We start from the raw sequence: 17,398 nt of genomic DNA, 5'->3' as shown, positions 1-17,398 counted from the left end.
CCTTTAGGTGGTGAGTGAAGTGAAGGAATTTAGAATAGAAGCCAGTGGAACACATGGTGCCAAAATTCCTCCTCCTCTTAAGAAAACAGTAATTATAAGGAGTTTAGACCTTCATTGAATCTAATACAGTAATAGTATGGTTTGCAAGCTAAGGTTGTCACCTTTTAAAAGTAAGATCCTTATTCTTTAATAAATTCATGTTGGGAAAAATAGGTAATGCAGATTTTCTTGGCATGCAAACACATTAATAGAAAAGTTCATTTACAAACGATGATGTTTCTGATTAAAAGTTTTGGGGAAGTAGTGAAACAGCCATGACTAGCTTGAACTTACAAAAGCAAGCCTTTATGGCAATGAATTTAATATATGTGCTTTTAACTTATGACAGATTGAAGATAAAGATGTAGGAAACAGTGTTGGTCTGTGGCGCAAAAATAAAAATCAGGAATCTGATAATTTTTTCCCAATCAACAAATTTTATTAAAAGGTATAAGCTTTCCTGAGCTGTCCCGTAATTCATCAGATGCATCAGAAAAAACAAATATGGGGGTGCTTAATAGACACTTTCAAATCTTCACATTAGATGAAATATAGGATCACAAATGTTTATTCTGCACTTTCAATCATTACATGTATCATTTGAAATTCCCTTTCACGTACATTACAGTATATGAAATTTAGTAGCAGAGTTGCATTAGGGAATAATAAAGGTTTCCCCTGTCGTGTCCTACACATAAGCATATTTCATATTTTTAAACCACCCATCTGCCTCAAAGAGAGGAATACTTTGACTTAATCAACCTATCAAGCTCCTAATTGTGAATGCCATTAAAAACAAGTCCCAAATGAGTAAGCTCTCTTTAAAGGTGTCTACAATGGGCTGTTTATTTGTGCAGACTTTTTTTTAAGGGTTCCGTTATATCAAAGCAAAGTTTTCAGTGAGCAGGCAGTGCAGGCTCCTGCCCTTTTTATAGGATAGCTGTGTAGTCACTAGCTTCTCTAGCTATGACAGTGACCAGCATTTATAGAACCATTCAAGGTTTTGGAGAAAGACAAGCACTGTAAGATGCAGAGGATAATGGTGCATGTTCCTTTTTCTGTTTCCTGTCTGCATCCAATCTAGATTGCCACCTTGTGGTTGTCATAGGCAGGTCACCTGAGGGGGTCTGTAAAGTTCCTGAATCTCAAAGGTGCTCTTTTAAAAGGCAACTGGATTTTTTTCTTTGAGGAAGATATTTTAGCTCTCATCCAAGAAGTTTCATTGGTTCTGGCAGGATGGTAGGGTTGGGGTGAGTGACCCATGAAACTTCTCGGATGAGAAGCAAAATTTCTTCCTCCTCAAGAAAAAAAAATGTCCAGTTGCCTTTTGAAAAAACACCTTTTGAGATAACTATGACCCGGATGAATTAGAATCTCCAAAACTTCTCTCCTTAAAATTTTGACATTTGTAGATAACCATTAAAAACCTACATTCAAGTCTCCTATATGTTGGATGATATTTTTTTTTTATCTCCATCTTTTATTTTACATGGATAGGTTGATTTTTTTAAATTATGATTTTGCAGCTTTTTTTGTAAACTGCTTTGAGATATTTTTGTATGGATAGTGCTATGTGAGGGTGTACAAGCACCTGGCCTACCATGATAGTGGCAGATACTAAGAAGCACATAGAAATTCTCTGCTGAAAATTATCTCTAGTCTGATGATACAGCCCAAATTTATACTATGAGTAACTCAGTCAGAATTTGTTTTATTTCAAGGCCTGTAAGTGGAGGTCCTTTGTGGGCCTCTCTGTCTGGAACCCTTAAAATGGCCTGTGCTATAGTAGGTTTTAACTAAAAATTGATTTTAAAAAAACGAACACAAGTTCTATTAGAAAATGAAGTTATAATTAAAATCTTTTTTCAGTTATTCATATGCAGCATAGCTAATTGCAAGATCTGTTGAGCTGAATTCAAAACTATTAACATTCATACAAACCTTTTATCCTGCCAAATTGTTTTCAGATTTACTATACGAGTTCACTCTTTTAAGATTTTACTTGTGGGAATTACCAGATGTTGGCTGGTTGCCCAGTCCTAGATTTTTCTTACTCAGAGCACTTTTAAATAGAGGAGTCACTAGAAATCCTCAGTGGAAAATTCATATAATGTGGTGTGGAGGGAAACATGCATCAACTAGAACTCTTCCTAATAATAAATTTAGAAAAGTACTTTATTAGCCTCAATAAGGGACTGAGAAATAAAGGGTTAGCTGTATGCTTAAAGAAACCTCAAAATGGTCTGAAATAAAAATATTTTTTTTAATTACATAGAAAAACCAAAGAAAGACAGCATATTTAATAGCCAGAATATGCTTGTGTTAGAAGAAAACATAGCATACTAACATGGGATGGAGTACCACTGAAACAATGTCGCTGGGCTGAAACAGTGAACAGGAATATGGCATAACAATTATCTGTATGGCATATTTGCATTTTATAATGCATTTGTTAAAAATATCAAGGGATTCCCATTGCTAGCTTGGGGAATATTAATTCCTCCTGTGAAGTTGGCAAATTGTTGGGGACAGTAGAGGACGTTCAAAACAAAGGAAGAACTGAGGTACAGGCGGCAATGGACTTGTGGTACAAAGCTTGAATTTTGAAGACTGGTCTGGATATTAAGTGTTCTTGTTTTTTGTGAGAGACTTTCGTGTTTGATGAATTTTGTCCTTTTAAAAGCATCTTTTAATTTGCTTTCCTTGTATTTCCTTATCAATTATTCTTATCTGTCCAGTTTTCTATTTTCTTTGCTTTCCAGTGCAGTTATTCTTTGCTTTTATCTTCATCCTATTTTGTCCTTTTTTGTTGTTTCTGCTGGAAGGAGAGGTGGGAGAAAGTATACATATCTATGTAGGGTGTGAGAGTGATTTTCAGCAGTTATTTATTTGCATAACAAGACGGCTTTTAAATGGCATACCTTGTTGTGTAGATATTATTACTGGCATTATTATTATTATTGCTATAATTACGGTACTATGGTTCTGACCCAGTTCTTTTTTTCTAATCTGATATCTATCAGACTCTCCTCCTCTGTCAACAAATGTGTTATGGAAAGAAATATCCAGGATTGGTTTTCGCTATGATTAGGTAAAATGCATTGCACAATATTTGTGTGTTTATCCTTTTTTCTTGCTTATTTCCATTTCTGGAGGGATTCTCTTAAATTTGGGTTTTTAATTTACTACTGAATTTGCCCCATTTTTCTTTGTAAAAACAATCAGGTGGGGTTACAAAAAATGCACCAATCTGGGATGAGAACATTCTGGAGAATCTGGAAGATTCCATTCCCTCACCATATCATGCTCTTCTAGGGTGGTGTGTATCATTTCCAGAAATAAACCCTCCAAACTGGAATCAGTTTGAAGTATCCTAGATACAGCATTTTTTTTGTCCAGAATTACCTGTCATTAATCTGCTTCCGGTTTGCAGGATTTACTTCTGGGAACTCCCAAACTGCCTCCAGAACTGTGTGACTGGAGAGAGGTTTGATGTCATCTGCTGGAAGAGTGGGAAGTTCCAAAGTCTTACAGAACACTCTATGTCCAATCAAGTGAATTTTGCACAGCACTATAATGATGGTGGTTTACAGTTAATTTCCTTTTGAATAAATGTATTGTAATGCATGAAATCCTTGACTAAGGACCGTGATGGAGCTCCACCCACATGATCAGACCCAATTTAACTATTTTTGTTTGCAGAGGTCGTTAAGCAAACCAATGTATTACCATGGCCTGAAAAGGTTGGAAACCAGCAAAAACATAATAAATCAGAGTCATGTGACCACAGAATCCTGCAATCACCTGTGTTGAGGGGAGGCATTGTAACTTTGAACAGCTGCTAAATGGCTACCTGTATTTATACATTATGGGAACTCTCAGCTTTCTCTTAGTGGCCTTTCTTACAGCCAGATTCAATGCCTAAATAGCCATTAAGTTTCACTGGGTTTCACATAAATAAATAGAGGATTGCAATTCCAATCATGTTTATAAACCTTCCTCTGCTTCAATCTTTTAATTCTAATTTTTCTCTCAATGTTATTCTCCATTTTCAAATTAGATTGCTCTTAGCATTTATTAGTTATGCCTCCTCTAGTTTTAGGACTAATTTCAGCTATTTTATACCTCAGGATTTTACATATTCAGTGCTTTTAGTGCTGTTTTTCCCCCTTACTTCCAACTCTTATTCAAATTCCTGCTGTGTAATCTGCCTTAATGTTTATAGATGAACTGTGGTTTTGACATTGTGCAACATGGAAAGTTAACTTGAGAAAAGAAAGAGAGATCCATATAACTCTGTTTATTGTAAAATAATGATATATAGAAGGAACTGATTAGGCAATTGTTTATACATGAGGTCTCTTCAATATAGAGAGACTGAATATTACATTCCTTAACATGTCGACATTTAACTTGATAATGAAAAAGCCTACTGAGAAAAAAAGAGATACTTTTATGGCATATTCATTCCAGTCATTCTTTAAACCTGCTGGCACTCTCCAGATTGGGCGGGCCTACAGCCAGGTGGCCATTCAGTGGGAAATTTAGAAGCTGCAGCTCTAGAAGACATTGGTGAGAAAGGCTGCTATAAGCCCAAAATATACCATGCAATTCAAATTTAACAAGATCAGTTTTTCATGATGTAAAAATTATGCTTCATCTATCAAAACAGTGTTTTAATGTTATGTCATAAAGAAAAAATAAAATATTCATAAGGTAGCCCCAAAGTGACTCCTCAAATTACAACCATTCAGCCCTTGCGCTTCCCATTTACTGTGGACTACATAACACATTGACATTTTCTATAACCTTCCAAGATATTAAGCTCTGATTCAAAGCACCTCTATGTGTTATGTTTACATATTCTAGTATCTGAAAAGAATGTTTATTCTATATTTGAGAGGTACAAATAAATGCATGCACTGCACACCTCTTTGGATTCAATTACAACAAAATATGCAATGCATAATGTAACACCTGTCTGCTGCTATCTAAGCAGTCTATATTTTCCTTAGGACGGCACGACATCTTGAAGCCACATAATCCTGGAAAAGATATAGCTGCTTTAAAGAACTGGACAGATGTTCTTTTGACTTTCCTGAATTTTCTTTTTGGATTAAATCTGAAGTGCTGCAAAACCCTTGTGAAAATAATCCCCAATGATTGAAAGTTAGGCCACGCAGCAAAATTTTCCAAGCCAGAATACAGCCAAACTCTGATAGCAGCTGACTTCTGAATCAAAAGACATGGGTTTGAGTATTCCTTCTGCCAGTTCTATATTACCATCCATTTTACAAAAAAACAAACAAACCCCAAAACAAAACAAAACCCAAGTACAGTTCATAGTACTATCTGTCATAGCTACTTATAATTCAAAGCTGTTTGGAATTATCAACTTGCCGGGTATGATAAATGTTGGAGCAATCACAAAAATAATTTAGTTTTCCATGATTCTGAAAACCTGGCAGTTATTTAGAAACTGATAAAATAATCCAGGATTTAAAATCATTCTAACTATATGGATAACTATATGGATAACTGCAATACCAAAAACTCTAGGCTTCAACAGCCTTTAATGTTGAATGTCGAACCAGGTCTGTAAATATCACTTTAGTAATCAGGAATCTTACCCTGGAACCAATGAAAGCAACATAGAATGCAGATACATCCTATTATTTGTAACAAAAGGCAGAAATTCCTTGCATTCTGCAATAAGATAATCCCAATGTGGTTATCTTCCTTCTGTTTTCAATATATCTTTCTCAATGTTAAGAAAATCAGCCTTCGATACTTGACCTGTCTCCAGACTTCCGAGACCCTGAAACTGTCCAGAGAGCTAAAGGAGACTCCATCCAAGTTGATTGTGATGTCAAGTTGCCATTAAACACATCATCTATTGAAACTGCAAGATAATACAAATACATATTAATGTCTAAAGAAATACTAAACTTCCTCATCCTGACTAAAACACTCACGACCCAAAATACTTGTAATTTCTAGGCATTCCAGTTTGCTGGCTGAACTGAACACATTTATAAAAAATGAAGTATGTAAACCTAGTGGTTTGTAAGCTCCAGTTTGTCTTACCACTTTGCAGAAACACAGTCCATTGTGTCAACAAACAACAATGCCTTACAGCAATGTATACTGAACTTAATCACAGAATAAACCTGTTCTACCTATGAAGAATGTAATATTTAAAATGTGATAATCTATTACCAACTCACCTCTGGAGATAATGCTGAACTTCCTGTCTGAAAAGCTGTTTGAACGCAAATTTGGTTCACTCATTTTATCCAGAAACTTAGTTATAATTTCTTTCTTCTCTGGATTGGTACTTGATAAATTAAGAACTTTCCCATTCATTGAAACAGTTCTCTTGCTGATCCCAAACCAATAAAGGAAATCAAATAAGGCATCAGTTTTGAACTCATAGGAGAAACTTAAACTTTCTTCATGAACCAGATAGGCGTCTGAAGGAAAAAACTTCTTTACAACATCTTGGAAGTTAAACTGTACAGAGAAAAGAAAAATTGTTATTGATTAATCTAATACTCCAGGAATGAATGCAACCCTTAAAGCCTATTCTTCCCCTTCTCATTGCAGCCCCTTACAGCTACCATTTCTGAAAACTAATTTCATGGTTTCCTCCCAAAACTCCATGGTTTTGAAATAGGAAATGCATTAAAATTGCAACTCTACATTTAACTTCTAAACTTCTATGCTTCTGAAACAGAGGTGGTATTTAGCACATTCTGACCAGTTCTGAAGAACCGGTAGCAGAAATTTTGAGTAGTTCAGAGAATAGAATAGATAGAATAGAATTCTTTATTGGCCAAGTGTGATTGAACACACAAGGAATTTGTCTTGGTGCAAATACTCTCAGTATACATAAAAGAAAAGATACATTTGTCAAGAATCGTCAGGTACAACACTCAATAATAGTCATAGGGTACAATAAGCAATCAAATCATACTAGGAAACAGTCAATATAAATCATAAGGATACAGAGAACCGGCAAATACCACCTCTGACTGGCCCCGCCCTCATCTATTCTCTGCCTCCCGAGTCCCAGCTTATCGGGTGGGTCTTCTTTTGTTGTCCTGTACAGGAGAATGGAGCTTGAAAGCAGGTTAGTGGGGTGGGGAGGGAATGGAGATTTTGCAGTATCCTTTCCCTGGAATGGGGTGGGAAGAATGGAGATTTTACAGTATCCTTCCCTTGCCATGCCCACCAAGCTACACCACATCCACCAAGCCACACCCACAGAACTGGTAGTAAATTTTTTTGAATCCCACCACTGTTATGAAACTTAGAAAAGAACTTGCAAAATTCCAGCCATATCTATCCATGACATAGTATACCCCACTTCCCCCAAAAATTTAAATGACACCCCCCCCCATTATTCAGGTATATAAACAAAGAAACAGGTATTTAGCATGGATGACTATAGTAATATTAAATCCCAGTGCCTTAAACATTTGAGATTCAACTAACCTTTGTATCTTTAGAACTGAAGATTGGCATTTACACTTGTGTTCCAGAATAAGATAAAATCTGATACCAGTAATATTAACAGGTGACTAATGCAATTTGTCACATTTTTCAGCTTGAAATCTGATTTTAAACAACAGGCCTTGTGGCTATTATAATGCCTGAACTCATTCTTGGACTGTTTTCCTTCTGCCCTTCTGCTCTATACATACTGTCAAATATTATATAGTCTTCCAGAATTTTGGGAGGGCTTAGCAATGTAGAGATGACAGTAGAATTAAGGGCAAGTTACTGGAAATATTGTAGACATGCAATTTGTCCGTTACCATTATTTAAAATGGTCACCAGAAAGTACTATACAGTAACACCTGTATTTTACAAAACTTGGGGGGGTGAGGAGTAAAGCACATTATCTCCATACAGATCATCAGAAACCTTGCCATCCATTGAATTTTACTCACATAGCAACATACATGTGGACATGTTCTATCCCAAAGAATCCTACAGCTTAATTAGAAGCTGTTTTTGGAGCAAGTTGAGCCCCAACTCCAGGAACAAATGGTTTTAGTAAATGTTGGATAATAGGCCTGAGCTGCCATGTAGTAAAACATTAGAAAACTTGAATTTACATTCACTTTAAACTGTCTTTGGGTGGATTTATGGCTGTCCCTCCAAGGGAAAGGCTTTGCTTTTCTAATTTATCCAAAGAGCAATGTCCTTTTCCTCCTTAAAACTCATCCAAAATACCAACTTGAAGATAGCAAGCTTACATTAAACAAAAAAAAATCTGCTCAGATTACCTGAAGCTTATAGCTTTCCCCAATCACGGATGATATTACATTGTTCATGCTGTTCTCGATTTGCCTTCTCATCTTTGGGTGTCGAGTATTCACAAGCAAAGCATACGTTTTTTCTAATGGGATTTGACATTGGTAATGTAGACAATATAAACATTTGCAGATCTCAAATATTTTCTTATTTATACATCATACAATTTTGTCCCTGGATGGTTCTATTCACTACAAATCAAGCTTTTTGTTTTATATCTTTTCTGAACTTGTACATTCCTAAGAAGGCATTCTTATGGAGAAGAACTCAGTCATCTTCAGACTTCCTTCCTTATAAAATATATTCTTATCTTGGTGTTGTTTAGAAACAATTTTATATAGTACAGGGGAGCATATGTTTGAATTCCCTCCTATACAATTATGTTGAGCCCAAGTCAGTTTAAGACATTTCAGTTCTCCAAAACTTTTAATTGGACAACTATGCATTTGAGCAGGATAGCCTTTGTTTTACAACGTTTCAAAAAATAAATAAATGTGGTTTCTTCTGTTTCATTTTAAGTTTATACTGAATTACAGTGAAACCATTTTTAACAGGTTCCTAGGGAGAGGGGATGTCCATTCCTCTTAACTACATAATACATATGAAAGTAATTGTGATTTGTGTAATGATGCCATAAGGTAAATGAGGCAAATCACATTATATATCTCAATTTATGACAATGCATCTGGTCTGTTTAGGATTAAACAATCTGCCTGTTGTTTGGGGTGCATCCTGATGAAAATTGGGACTGTTGCACTGGAAATACACTAAACAGAGCTTTCTAATAAAACTACAATTATCAATTTTTAATTGTAATTATTCTATAAAGGGTTATAATTGTAAATATCTTTACAATTAATATTGCTAGTATTTTTATTAAAACAAGAATATGGAATATAAGTAAAAATAAACCCACTAGGATTTTTTTCCCTGTTTTTCTGTTTAATTATTAACAGGTCTATTAGTGATGTTTCAAAGATCTTGGTCAGCTAAATAGTTTTATTGCCTTCTACTATACATGATTTTAATCTTAAGAGAGTCAAAATTATAAATTTTCAAAACAAATAAGCCACATCAGAGAATTCTTATTTAAAGTCTATTTTATACTTCATTGCTTTTATGCTACATATTTCTAATCTAGAGATAATATTAAATAGAATTCTTCTCCTCTGACTTTTTAAGATGCAATGACTATCATCCTGTTTCACTTTAGTGAATCTTATGAATAGCACCTTTGTTGATATAACAAGCTCAACTGCTGAAAGTTATACAGACTACTCCATTTTGTTGCAGCTGGCTAGAGAATGGCTTGGATTCAACTGAAAGTGCTATTGTTCTACTAAGAATCTCTTACAGAAAAGCAACCTACTTAACCATATGCAAGAACTCAAGGTATGTAAAAACACTTTCATAAGCAACATGCTCCTTTAGCAAGTTAGCATTTTTAAATGTAACTCTATTACAGCAAGAGCCACCTTGTTATAAAATTAAATATTTCATACCCTTGCAATCTAATCATACCAGTTTCACAGAGACATCACAACTTGCTCTTTTATCCAAATTCAATCATGCCATTTTAAAGTAAGAATCCAATTATCTTTTTATAAGCAAGGCGGTCAGTCTGTACATTTTACAATAGCTTCATGGTACATACCTTTTGAAGAATTATATTTTGTTCTGACGTTAATGAAAAATACCAGTGGCCGACCCAATATAGTCTCTCTGTAGTTTTTGTAATCATGATGGCTATTCAACTCTACATGCCTGTTCAAGAAAATAAAGTGTAAACATTCAGCCATTGGTGAAATGTAGAATTTAAAAATACAATGTTGTATGAACTCATGATAAGTTCTTGAAAGAACTCAATTAGAGCATTCATTTAGTTTCTTTCAAATCTCACAGTCTGTCCCACTATAGATTGTATGGCCCATCCTATGTAGGAAAATGAGTTAATAAATGTGTTAAAATTACAGGAGGAGCAAAAAATGGAAAAGATAATTTTGGAGGATTGCAGGACAACTAGGAAAAGCAGCATTTTGGTCACAACTGAGATGACATTAGTCCTGACCATAAGTCTTCCTCTTTCTCCAGAAAAATAACTGGAAAAAGAGGAAATTGTAGCAGTTGTTGTTAGTTGGGAAGTCTTGTCCTTCCTGTCCTGGTAGCAATGCAGACTCACTATTATACAAATAGAAGGTCTATGCAAAACTTTAAATTCACCCCAAGAAGTGCTTTGAAACATATTGGGATGCAAATTTAGCACCTACCTGCTACTTGAAGCAACTACCCTTTTCCTAGGATTGTTATGACAACTGCATGATCCCAGGAAAAGATACAGCAGCTTTAAGGATTTGCCTGCACTTTGATGTGCTCCAAAGCACATTTGAATGAAACTCTTTGCACTGAATAGTCCTAGCAAATACAGTAATTCAATCTAATGACTTAACGTGAAACATGCCCATAGGAAATTGCAGTCTCTGTTGAGCTCCAACCAGGGTGGCTTGGAAATGCCAATTTGGATAATTCATACCTTAATATATAAAAACAGGATGTACACTGATTCTGTTCACACCTATCTGGAGAATGTAGGCATAAAAGTTTAACAGCTGAAAACCATTTATCATTTGATCATCCTGTCTTGCTGAAGACAGGATGCATGCAACTCTGGTTCAGATGACACCAGGGAGGAAATACTGTTAACTTACAACTTTATAGTCCCACATTGTCTGCCTGATTCATGTTCAAGGATGCTGGGAGCCAAAGTCCAGCAGTATCTGAAGGGCCACAGGTTTTCCATCCTTATACTAAATTTATTAGCAACACTATTTCCAAGCTTCTTCAGTTGGGAGGCAGAGATAAAGGCATGTTAGAAGAAAATTCCAAACAGCTGTTAGCCTAATTCTGGATACAGGTAGTCCTCAACTTATAAATGCTTGTTTAATGACTGTTTGAAGTTACAACAGCTTAGAAAAGATGCTTTGTGGTCTGTTGTATACTTCTGGCCCATATAAAATGTCCTTCGCATCCATTCCCTGCAGTCACGCGATCATGAGCTGGGTGTTTGGTTAATGTGATTGCCATTTGAAATCTTCTCTGCCAGCTTCCTCAGAAAGTCAATAGGGAAGCCGGCAGGGCAGGTTGCAAACAGCTGCTGCCAATTAATGATTCCCCCCCCCTCCATAGGGGTGGTGGTGGCAGAAATCAAGCTCATATTTGGAATCAAAGCGGAATGTCTGCAGCCCACCATAGGAGTTCCCTTCCATTCAAAGAGAGGACAATAACTCCTGCACTGGGCTAGAAATGAAGCTTGCAACCTGAAGATCTGAGGGTCATTTCTCTAGCCCAGTGTAGGTATTCCCTTCTATGCATGGAGGGGAGCTGACTTCCTTTTGGCAGACAGCTGTTTTGCTCTGTCCACTTAATGATCCCTGCAGTTGTTTAACTTTCTGAGCATCTACATAATTAAGCTAACCTATTTGGTTGAATAATATTTGTTTGTGAACTAGATGAATGAAAGAAATATACTTCATCTTTAAAAGAAAAACTTTATTCCTGTGTAAGACATACAGACTAGTGTAAAATTAAAAACTTCTGGTTCAACTTTAATATGCAATTACTTTTCATATAAACTAAGGCTGAGATCCAAGGATACTTCTAAAAGCTGTAGTCAAGATAATGCAGAAAAATCAGCATTCCTTAACTCTGCTTAATTTTCAGTTTACACAGATTCAAATAATCAGTGCAGCATGCCATGTCTAGGCCAAAGAAGCAGAAAAATTAAATGTGAATAGCTCACAATACATAACTTCAAAAACTTCCTAGTTAACTAGGTATATTTTAACCAAGAGATCCTGATCTTACTTAGGGAGCAATTGTGGATATTTCTGTGGACTAGCCAAGTAGTTTTGTTTGCTCAAACAACCAAATGGACAGTTATTTATGAATTGCATACTACAATATGTGTTAATCTAGATTGAGTAACATTTTCCTTGTAATGGCTGGCAACACTAAGTATATATTTTCTCCTCTCCAGAAACAGTTCAGTTATGGAAAATTCTATTGTTTAGAAATAGAACTAGTTATTTTATAAGCATATTGCAGCAAAACTGAATGTTTCATACCAGGGCTAATGGGTTTGATGGAATAAAATACTGCCAGCTGGATCCAAGAAAAGTTGGAAAGGAGCTAGAAGCAATAACAGGCATCCATGAGTCAGCTAACCCAGACATGCTGGTTATCCATTCATTTGCAGTTCATAAAATGTGAGGAACAAGTTAAGATGGTACAGCTTTCTAAAAGGAAAAAGTAATGGAAAATTGAGATCACCATTTGCAAGCTCCAATTTCTCAGAACTAAGAAAAGCTATTAGTGACAAAAGCTAAGAAATGTTTTTAATCATTGTTTTGTTTATAACTGCCCTTCCTTCCCTGTTTGCCTATATCCTGTTACCTAGTTTACTTCTCCCTACATAAACTGCATCTCTATTTATTATTATGATCAGGCCAACAAGCCAAAAACACTTATTGTACCTTTTTAAACTTCTGGAATACCTAAGCCTGCCTACAATGTTAGATCCCAACAAAGTGCTCCCATAACAGGCCCTTGTTCATAATGACTTCATCTCATGGGTCTCTGCATGGAAGCAAATGACAACATGTGTGTGATGTCACACAAGATTGCAACTTACATAGTGTATGTACATAAGATCACAAAAAAGTAAGTTGTCCTCAGTCAAAAAACAAATACCAAATTAATTTTAGAGCTTATGTAAAAGCTTTTTTGTCTTTCTTACTTCCAAAAGATGAAAACCTTCAATCATTTTGCAATACAAATTCTTTAGGCAACATTTCAGACACATCTAATGCTTTTTTTCTCTCTCTATAGAGCCAAATTCTTATTCAGCTTCTTATTAGAAAATCACATTTCTATGATTTTGTTCAGATAAGAGCAGGGGTGTCAAACTCACGTCATCACAGTAGTGTTATGTGATACATTGGGACTTTCCCACCCCCCCTTTGCTAAACTGGGCATGGTTGTGGCCAGTGCATGACGCGCATCCAGCCCACGGGCTGGGAGTTTGACACCCCTGAAATAGAGGTTGAATCCCTATCTCATGTCCTATTCAAGCGACTACTACTACTATGTCCTATTCAAATGTCCTATTCAGTGGCACTCTTAGCAGTGGTGAAATTTCTGGTTTAACATAGAAAATAAGTGTCTCCTTCACAATTCTGACTGGTTTTCACATAATTTTTAATATATGCATTTAAAATTTTAAACATTGTTTAATGTCTTGTTGGTTTTGGATTGTTAATAACAGTATTAAATTACATTGCCTTGTGAAGAAAAAACTCTTAAAGCTAACTGGTAGGTATCATGCCAAGAATAAGCTGAAGGTTGTCACCGCTTGGTACTGTTGGACGAGAACCAATGACTCATTTGCTTTAATAAAAAGGTACTCTTCAAACGCTGCTTCCTCTGCTTCAGCAAGTTTTCAAAGATAAGATACACGCCATAATAATGTACTTTGCAGAGATACCTTCATAAAGCAGAGGAAAAGTCACATCTGTTTACTTATCTTTGAAAGGCCAAGTTTTTATATTGTGAGCCTTATCAGACAACAAAGAAAACAAAAGTATGCAAGAATAACCTGTTACACAATTCTGTCAAACACATCAGGATTAATTAACAAAGAAGCCATAAGCTCCTTGTTTTACATACAAACCCTTAGGCAGAAATTTTTAGAATGTCAGAGGAAGCTATACAATAATAATAAAGCCTCATTGTTTTGGTGACTACACACTCTGAGAGGGGAGGTAAGTTTATTAATAAAAGCATATTTTAATTTGTAGTTCATTTCATACTAACAAACAGAATCCACAACATTTCTATTAAAATCTAACCAACCTTGGAGAACCACATTGAGCAAACATTAACCAACAACCTGGTGGTATATAGCACAGTCTCTGATAATCTATGGTATTGCATTTTTCTCTCTCAGCAACTGGAATTTCCATCTACTCACTCATCCAATGTCTGTCCCACCCAATCCACCAAACTTTGTGTCTTCTGTTGGTAGCCGTGCCTCTAGGCTGCACTATCTAGATGAGACAAGACCTTTCTATCAAGATCTCCTTCTGTTCAGTTAGGTCTACTCTTTGATTTTTCCCTTCAAAGCAGGCCCTGGAGCAATCATTCTACTAAGTTGCGAAGGAGTGGTATGCATAACACAGATAAGACTAAGAACTAGTTCAGGTGGGACCAATAGTCTTTAAGCACTCACAAATGTCCTTCTTTGGAAAATTAATCTGTTTCTATCTCAGGGGCAGTCTTGATTGATCCAACTGGAAATACAAATACAATAATTACTGTATTGTAATAGATTATTGCTATATTTAGAGCTGATATATTAAATATTTCTTCTATCTACCGGGTCCTTGTTCTTTTGCTGTCAGGTCTTTTAAGCAGCAACCACATAGTGAAATGCAAGCCTGATACAAGTCATAGTAAGTAAGTACTCTGTCAGAGAAGGCTGGCTGAAGGTCCCTCAGAATGCTCCAACTTACTACTGGATCTGGATTGCTTTTAGTTTTTAAAATAAACTGCAGAATGTGAGGTGTCCTACATTTAATGAGCATCAACTGGCAAGCTTACTCCCCAATCCTATGAACAATGTTTATTAATCAGAAAATGGCTATTGCTTTTTGCAATACTGTATATTTGTCTGATTTCTCACTAGATCCTGTACATCTATTCAATCTGGCTTCTAGTTTAGGACTACGGTTAGAGGGTGTTCTTTTGCTATTAAACTTAATGCAGAGCAGTTATTTTTGAGAAGAAAACAAGCTACATTAGCTTCTCTCCTCCAAGCCTACTTTCCCTAATAAAATCCCTCTCCATCTTTCCAAGTCAAGCAATAGTAACCTACTCACCCACTCTAGCATTTAATAACCTGCAAAGGAGAGATACCAAAATACTAATTCATTTTTTAGATCGTGATTAGTCGTTGTGGTGTAGGCCCACAAATAAGGAGCCGTTTTGTGGAATTACCTTTTAATTCTAATAACATTAGCCAAACACCCGGCAGGTAGCAAAGCAGCAGGTAGATTTTGTTTCCAAAATAAATAAATAAATAAAAATTGTAAGTGCTAGAGCCCACTTTTCCGGCGACCTATAGGATGAGATTTCTGTCCCCTGCACTAGGTGTCTTAAGAAGGCATCAAGAGGAGGGGGAAAGAAAATTAGAAAAGCGTCTGCTTACCTCTTGAAGTAGCCGGTGAGCCTGCACTGCTGCCGGCCATCCAGCTGGAAAAACCCATCGCTTATCACCGTGAAGCCACCCCCGGGCCGGCGGTCGAGCGGACTCAGCACCGCCAGAGTGTCGTCCCCTTGCAGTAGGAAGGAGTCTGGCTGTAGGGAGAGCAACTGCCGCAGCGGTAACACCGCCATCTCGCAGTTGCACGTCCGAAGGTTCTGAAGCTCTCCCGAAGAGACGGAGGTCAAGCTGGGCCTGACCAAGGTTGCCGGGACGGAACCGGACCCGCTCCAGACAGCCATGGCAATTCTGCGCTGGGAGCAGCAGAGAGAGAAGAAGAGTTGCGGGAGGGGGGCGAGAACCAACAGCTTGCGCGCCAAGACTGAAGGCGCTGCTGGAAATTGGCTGCCGGTCTCAGGGAAGAAATTAAAAAAAACACCACCACCCCCACACACAAAAAAACACTATTATAGCCCCGCCTTTGAACCGCCGGGGGAGTAAGGGCGGAGGAGCAAACCGCTTTGACTACTCGCCCTCAATTTGTCACCCTGCGCAGCCTCGCGGAAAAACGCAGCTGCGGGGCAGGAAAGTCCGCCGGACTGGCGAGGGCGGGATGCCGACGTAGCCTTCAAAGGGCTGTTGACTTCTTCTTCCCCTATCTGAAGACTTGCCCCTGCCTCTCGCACCCTTGGTAGGGCAGCTTTGTGGCCTTACTACGCGTTTAAGTGTGTTCGCGAAGGAGACTGGCTCGTTCACACATGCAGTCGCCTCCCCCCCCCCCTCACGCGCCCCTTTCCTTTCACTAACCGGAGGAGGATGTTTAAGACTAAGAGGTTAAAAGAATTTTAGGGTGTTTTAGGCAAAACTGGGAAACTGGCCCATGCTCAACTGTAATCACGTGTTAAACGGTTACGGGGAAAGCTTTGCGGCGCTGTGAAGTTGGGCTGAAGAATTATAAACCCGCTTTGTAGACCCGGCTCTCCCCTTTTCTAAAGGTGCGTTTGACAACCACCTGAAAGGTTTTTTTTTTTTTTGCATTTAAGAGAAATCTAGGTTCAGCCTCGAATTCCCCTTCAGGTAGGGAAACTCTGCATACCTGTATTATGCACCAAGTATCCTATCACATGCTGGCTGAATATGTGGCTGAGGGCAGAGCTGTTTAAAAAGTCTTAACTTTCCTTATGCAAGTCAAATGAAGGGGGGTGGCACTGTTAACGGTACCCCATCATTATCCTCCAGTACCTGCTGGCAGTATCAAACCTGGTGCTGGCTTGATTATTACAGGAAGGTAAACAGAATGGAAAGGACATGAAAAATTATTTGTTGATAGCAATTTGTTGGGGGAAAGCTATTCTCTTTGAGCAGTTCAGAAATGTGAAAAATAAATAAAAAAATAAATTCATGGTTGTCAGTTTGATTTCTGATAGGGTGTCTACTGTGTTGCTCTCTTCGTTGCACACTAGTTTCTGTACCTGTTGTCAAACATTACACGGTGCTACAGGCTGCTGTGTAAACTTTACCTTATTTAAAAACTATATTCCAGATGATGTTGCCTAGTTTGGGTAATGAAAAGTCTGCAAGAAAACAAGTAAGCCCAGAGAGCACCCAGGACTCCTCATTTTACTGAATAGATGGTTTTCCTGGCACAGGGATTTTTTAAAATTTGTGATGCACATCCAGTTTAATAAGAAAATAATCATTTCTTTGCACAACATTGGTTACTGTACTGACTAATGGAATTATTTCCTTTTTGGCTTTGTGCTTCTTTTAAGCTCAGTGGAA

General features: G+C 37.2%; 1 protein-coding gene across 1 annotated transcript; it reads right to left on the bottom strand.

The window, feature by feature from the left end:
* Nucleotides 1-4,324: 4,324 nt before the first annotated feature.
* Nucleotides 4,325-16,785, bottom strand: MEDAG (mesenteric estrogen dependent adipogenesis). The gene is made up of 5 exons (XM_026675029.2): nt 15,623-16,785; nt 10,016-10,125; nt 8,334-8,446; nt 6,267-6,552; nt 4,325-5,941 (listed from the first exon to the last, which is right to left on the bottom strand). The coding sequence occupies exons 1-5, from the start codon at nt 15,916-15,918 to the stop codon at nt 5,817-5,819; spliced, it is 930 nt and encodes a 309-aa protein (XP_026530814.2). The 5' UTR covers nt 15,919-16,785; the 3' UTR covers nt 4,325-5,816.
* Between the last annotated feature and the right edge of the window lie 613 nt (nt 16,786-17,398).

The sequence above is a fragment of the Notechis scutatus genome, chromosome 5 (genome assembly GCF_049901735.1).
Source record: "Notechis scutatus isolate UNSWTSFEM ecotype Mainland chromosome 5, rNotScu1.2, whole genome shotgun sequence".
Lineage (NCBI taxonomy): Eukaryota > Metazoa > Chordata > Lepidosauria > Squamata > Elapidae > Notechis > Notechis scutatus.
This window is presented reverse-complemented; position numbering and strand designations above follow the sequence as displayed.

Coding starts and splice junctions, on each gene's coding strand:
- MEDAG (XM_026675029.2), bottom strand. CDS start 15,918: ATGGCTGTCTGGAGCGGGTCCGGTTCCGTCCCGGCAACCTTGGTCAGG. Junction 8,447..10,015: donor AAAATATAATTCTTCAAAAG/GTATGTACCATG, acceptor AAATCCCATTAG/AAAAAACGTATGCTTTGCTT. Junction 6,553..8,333: donor GGGAAAGCTATAAGCTTCAG/GTAATCTGAGCA, acceptor TTCTCTGTACAG/TTTAACTTCCAAGATGTTGT.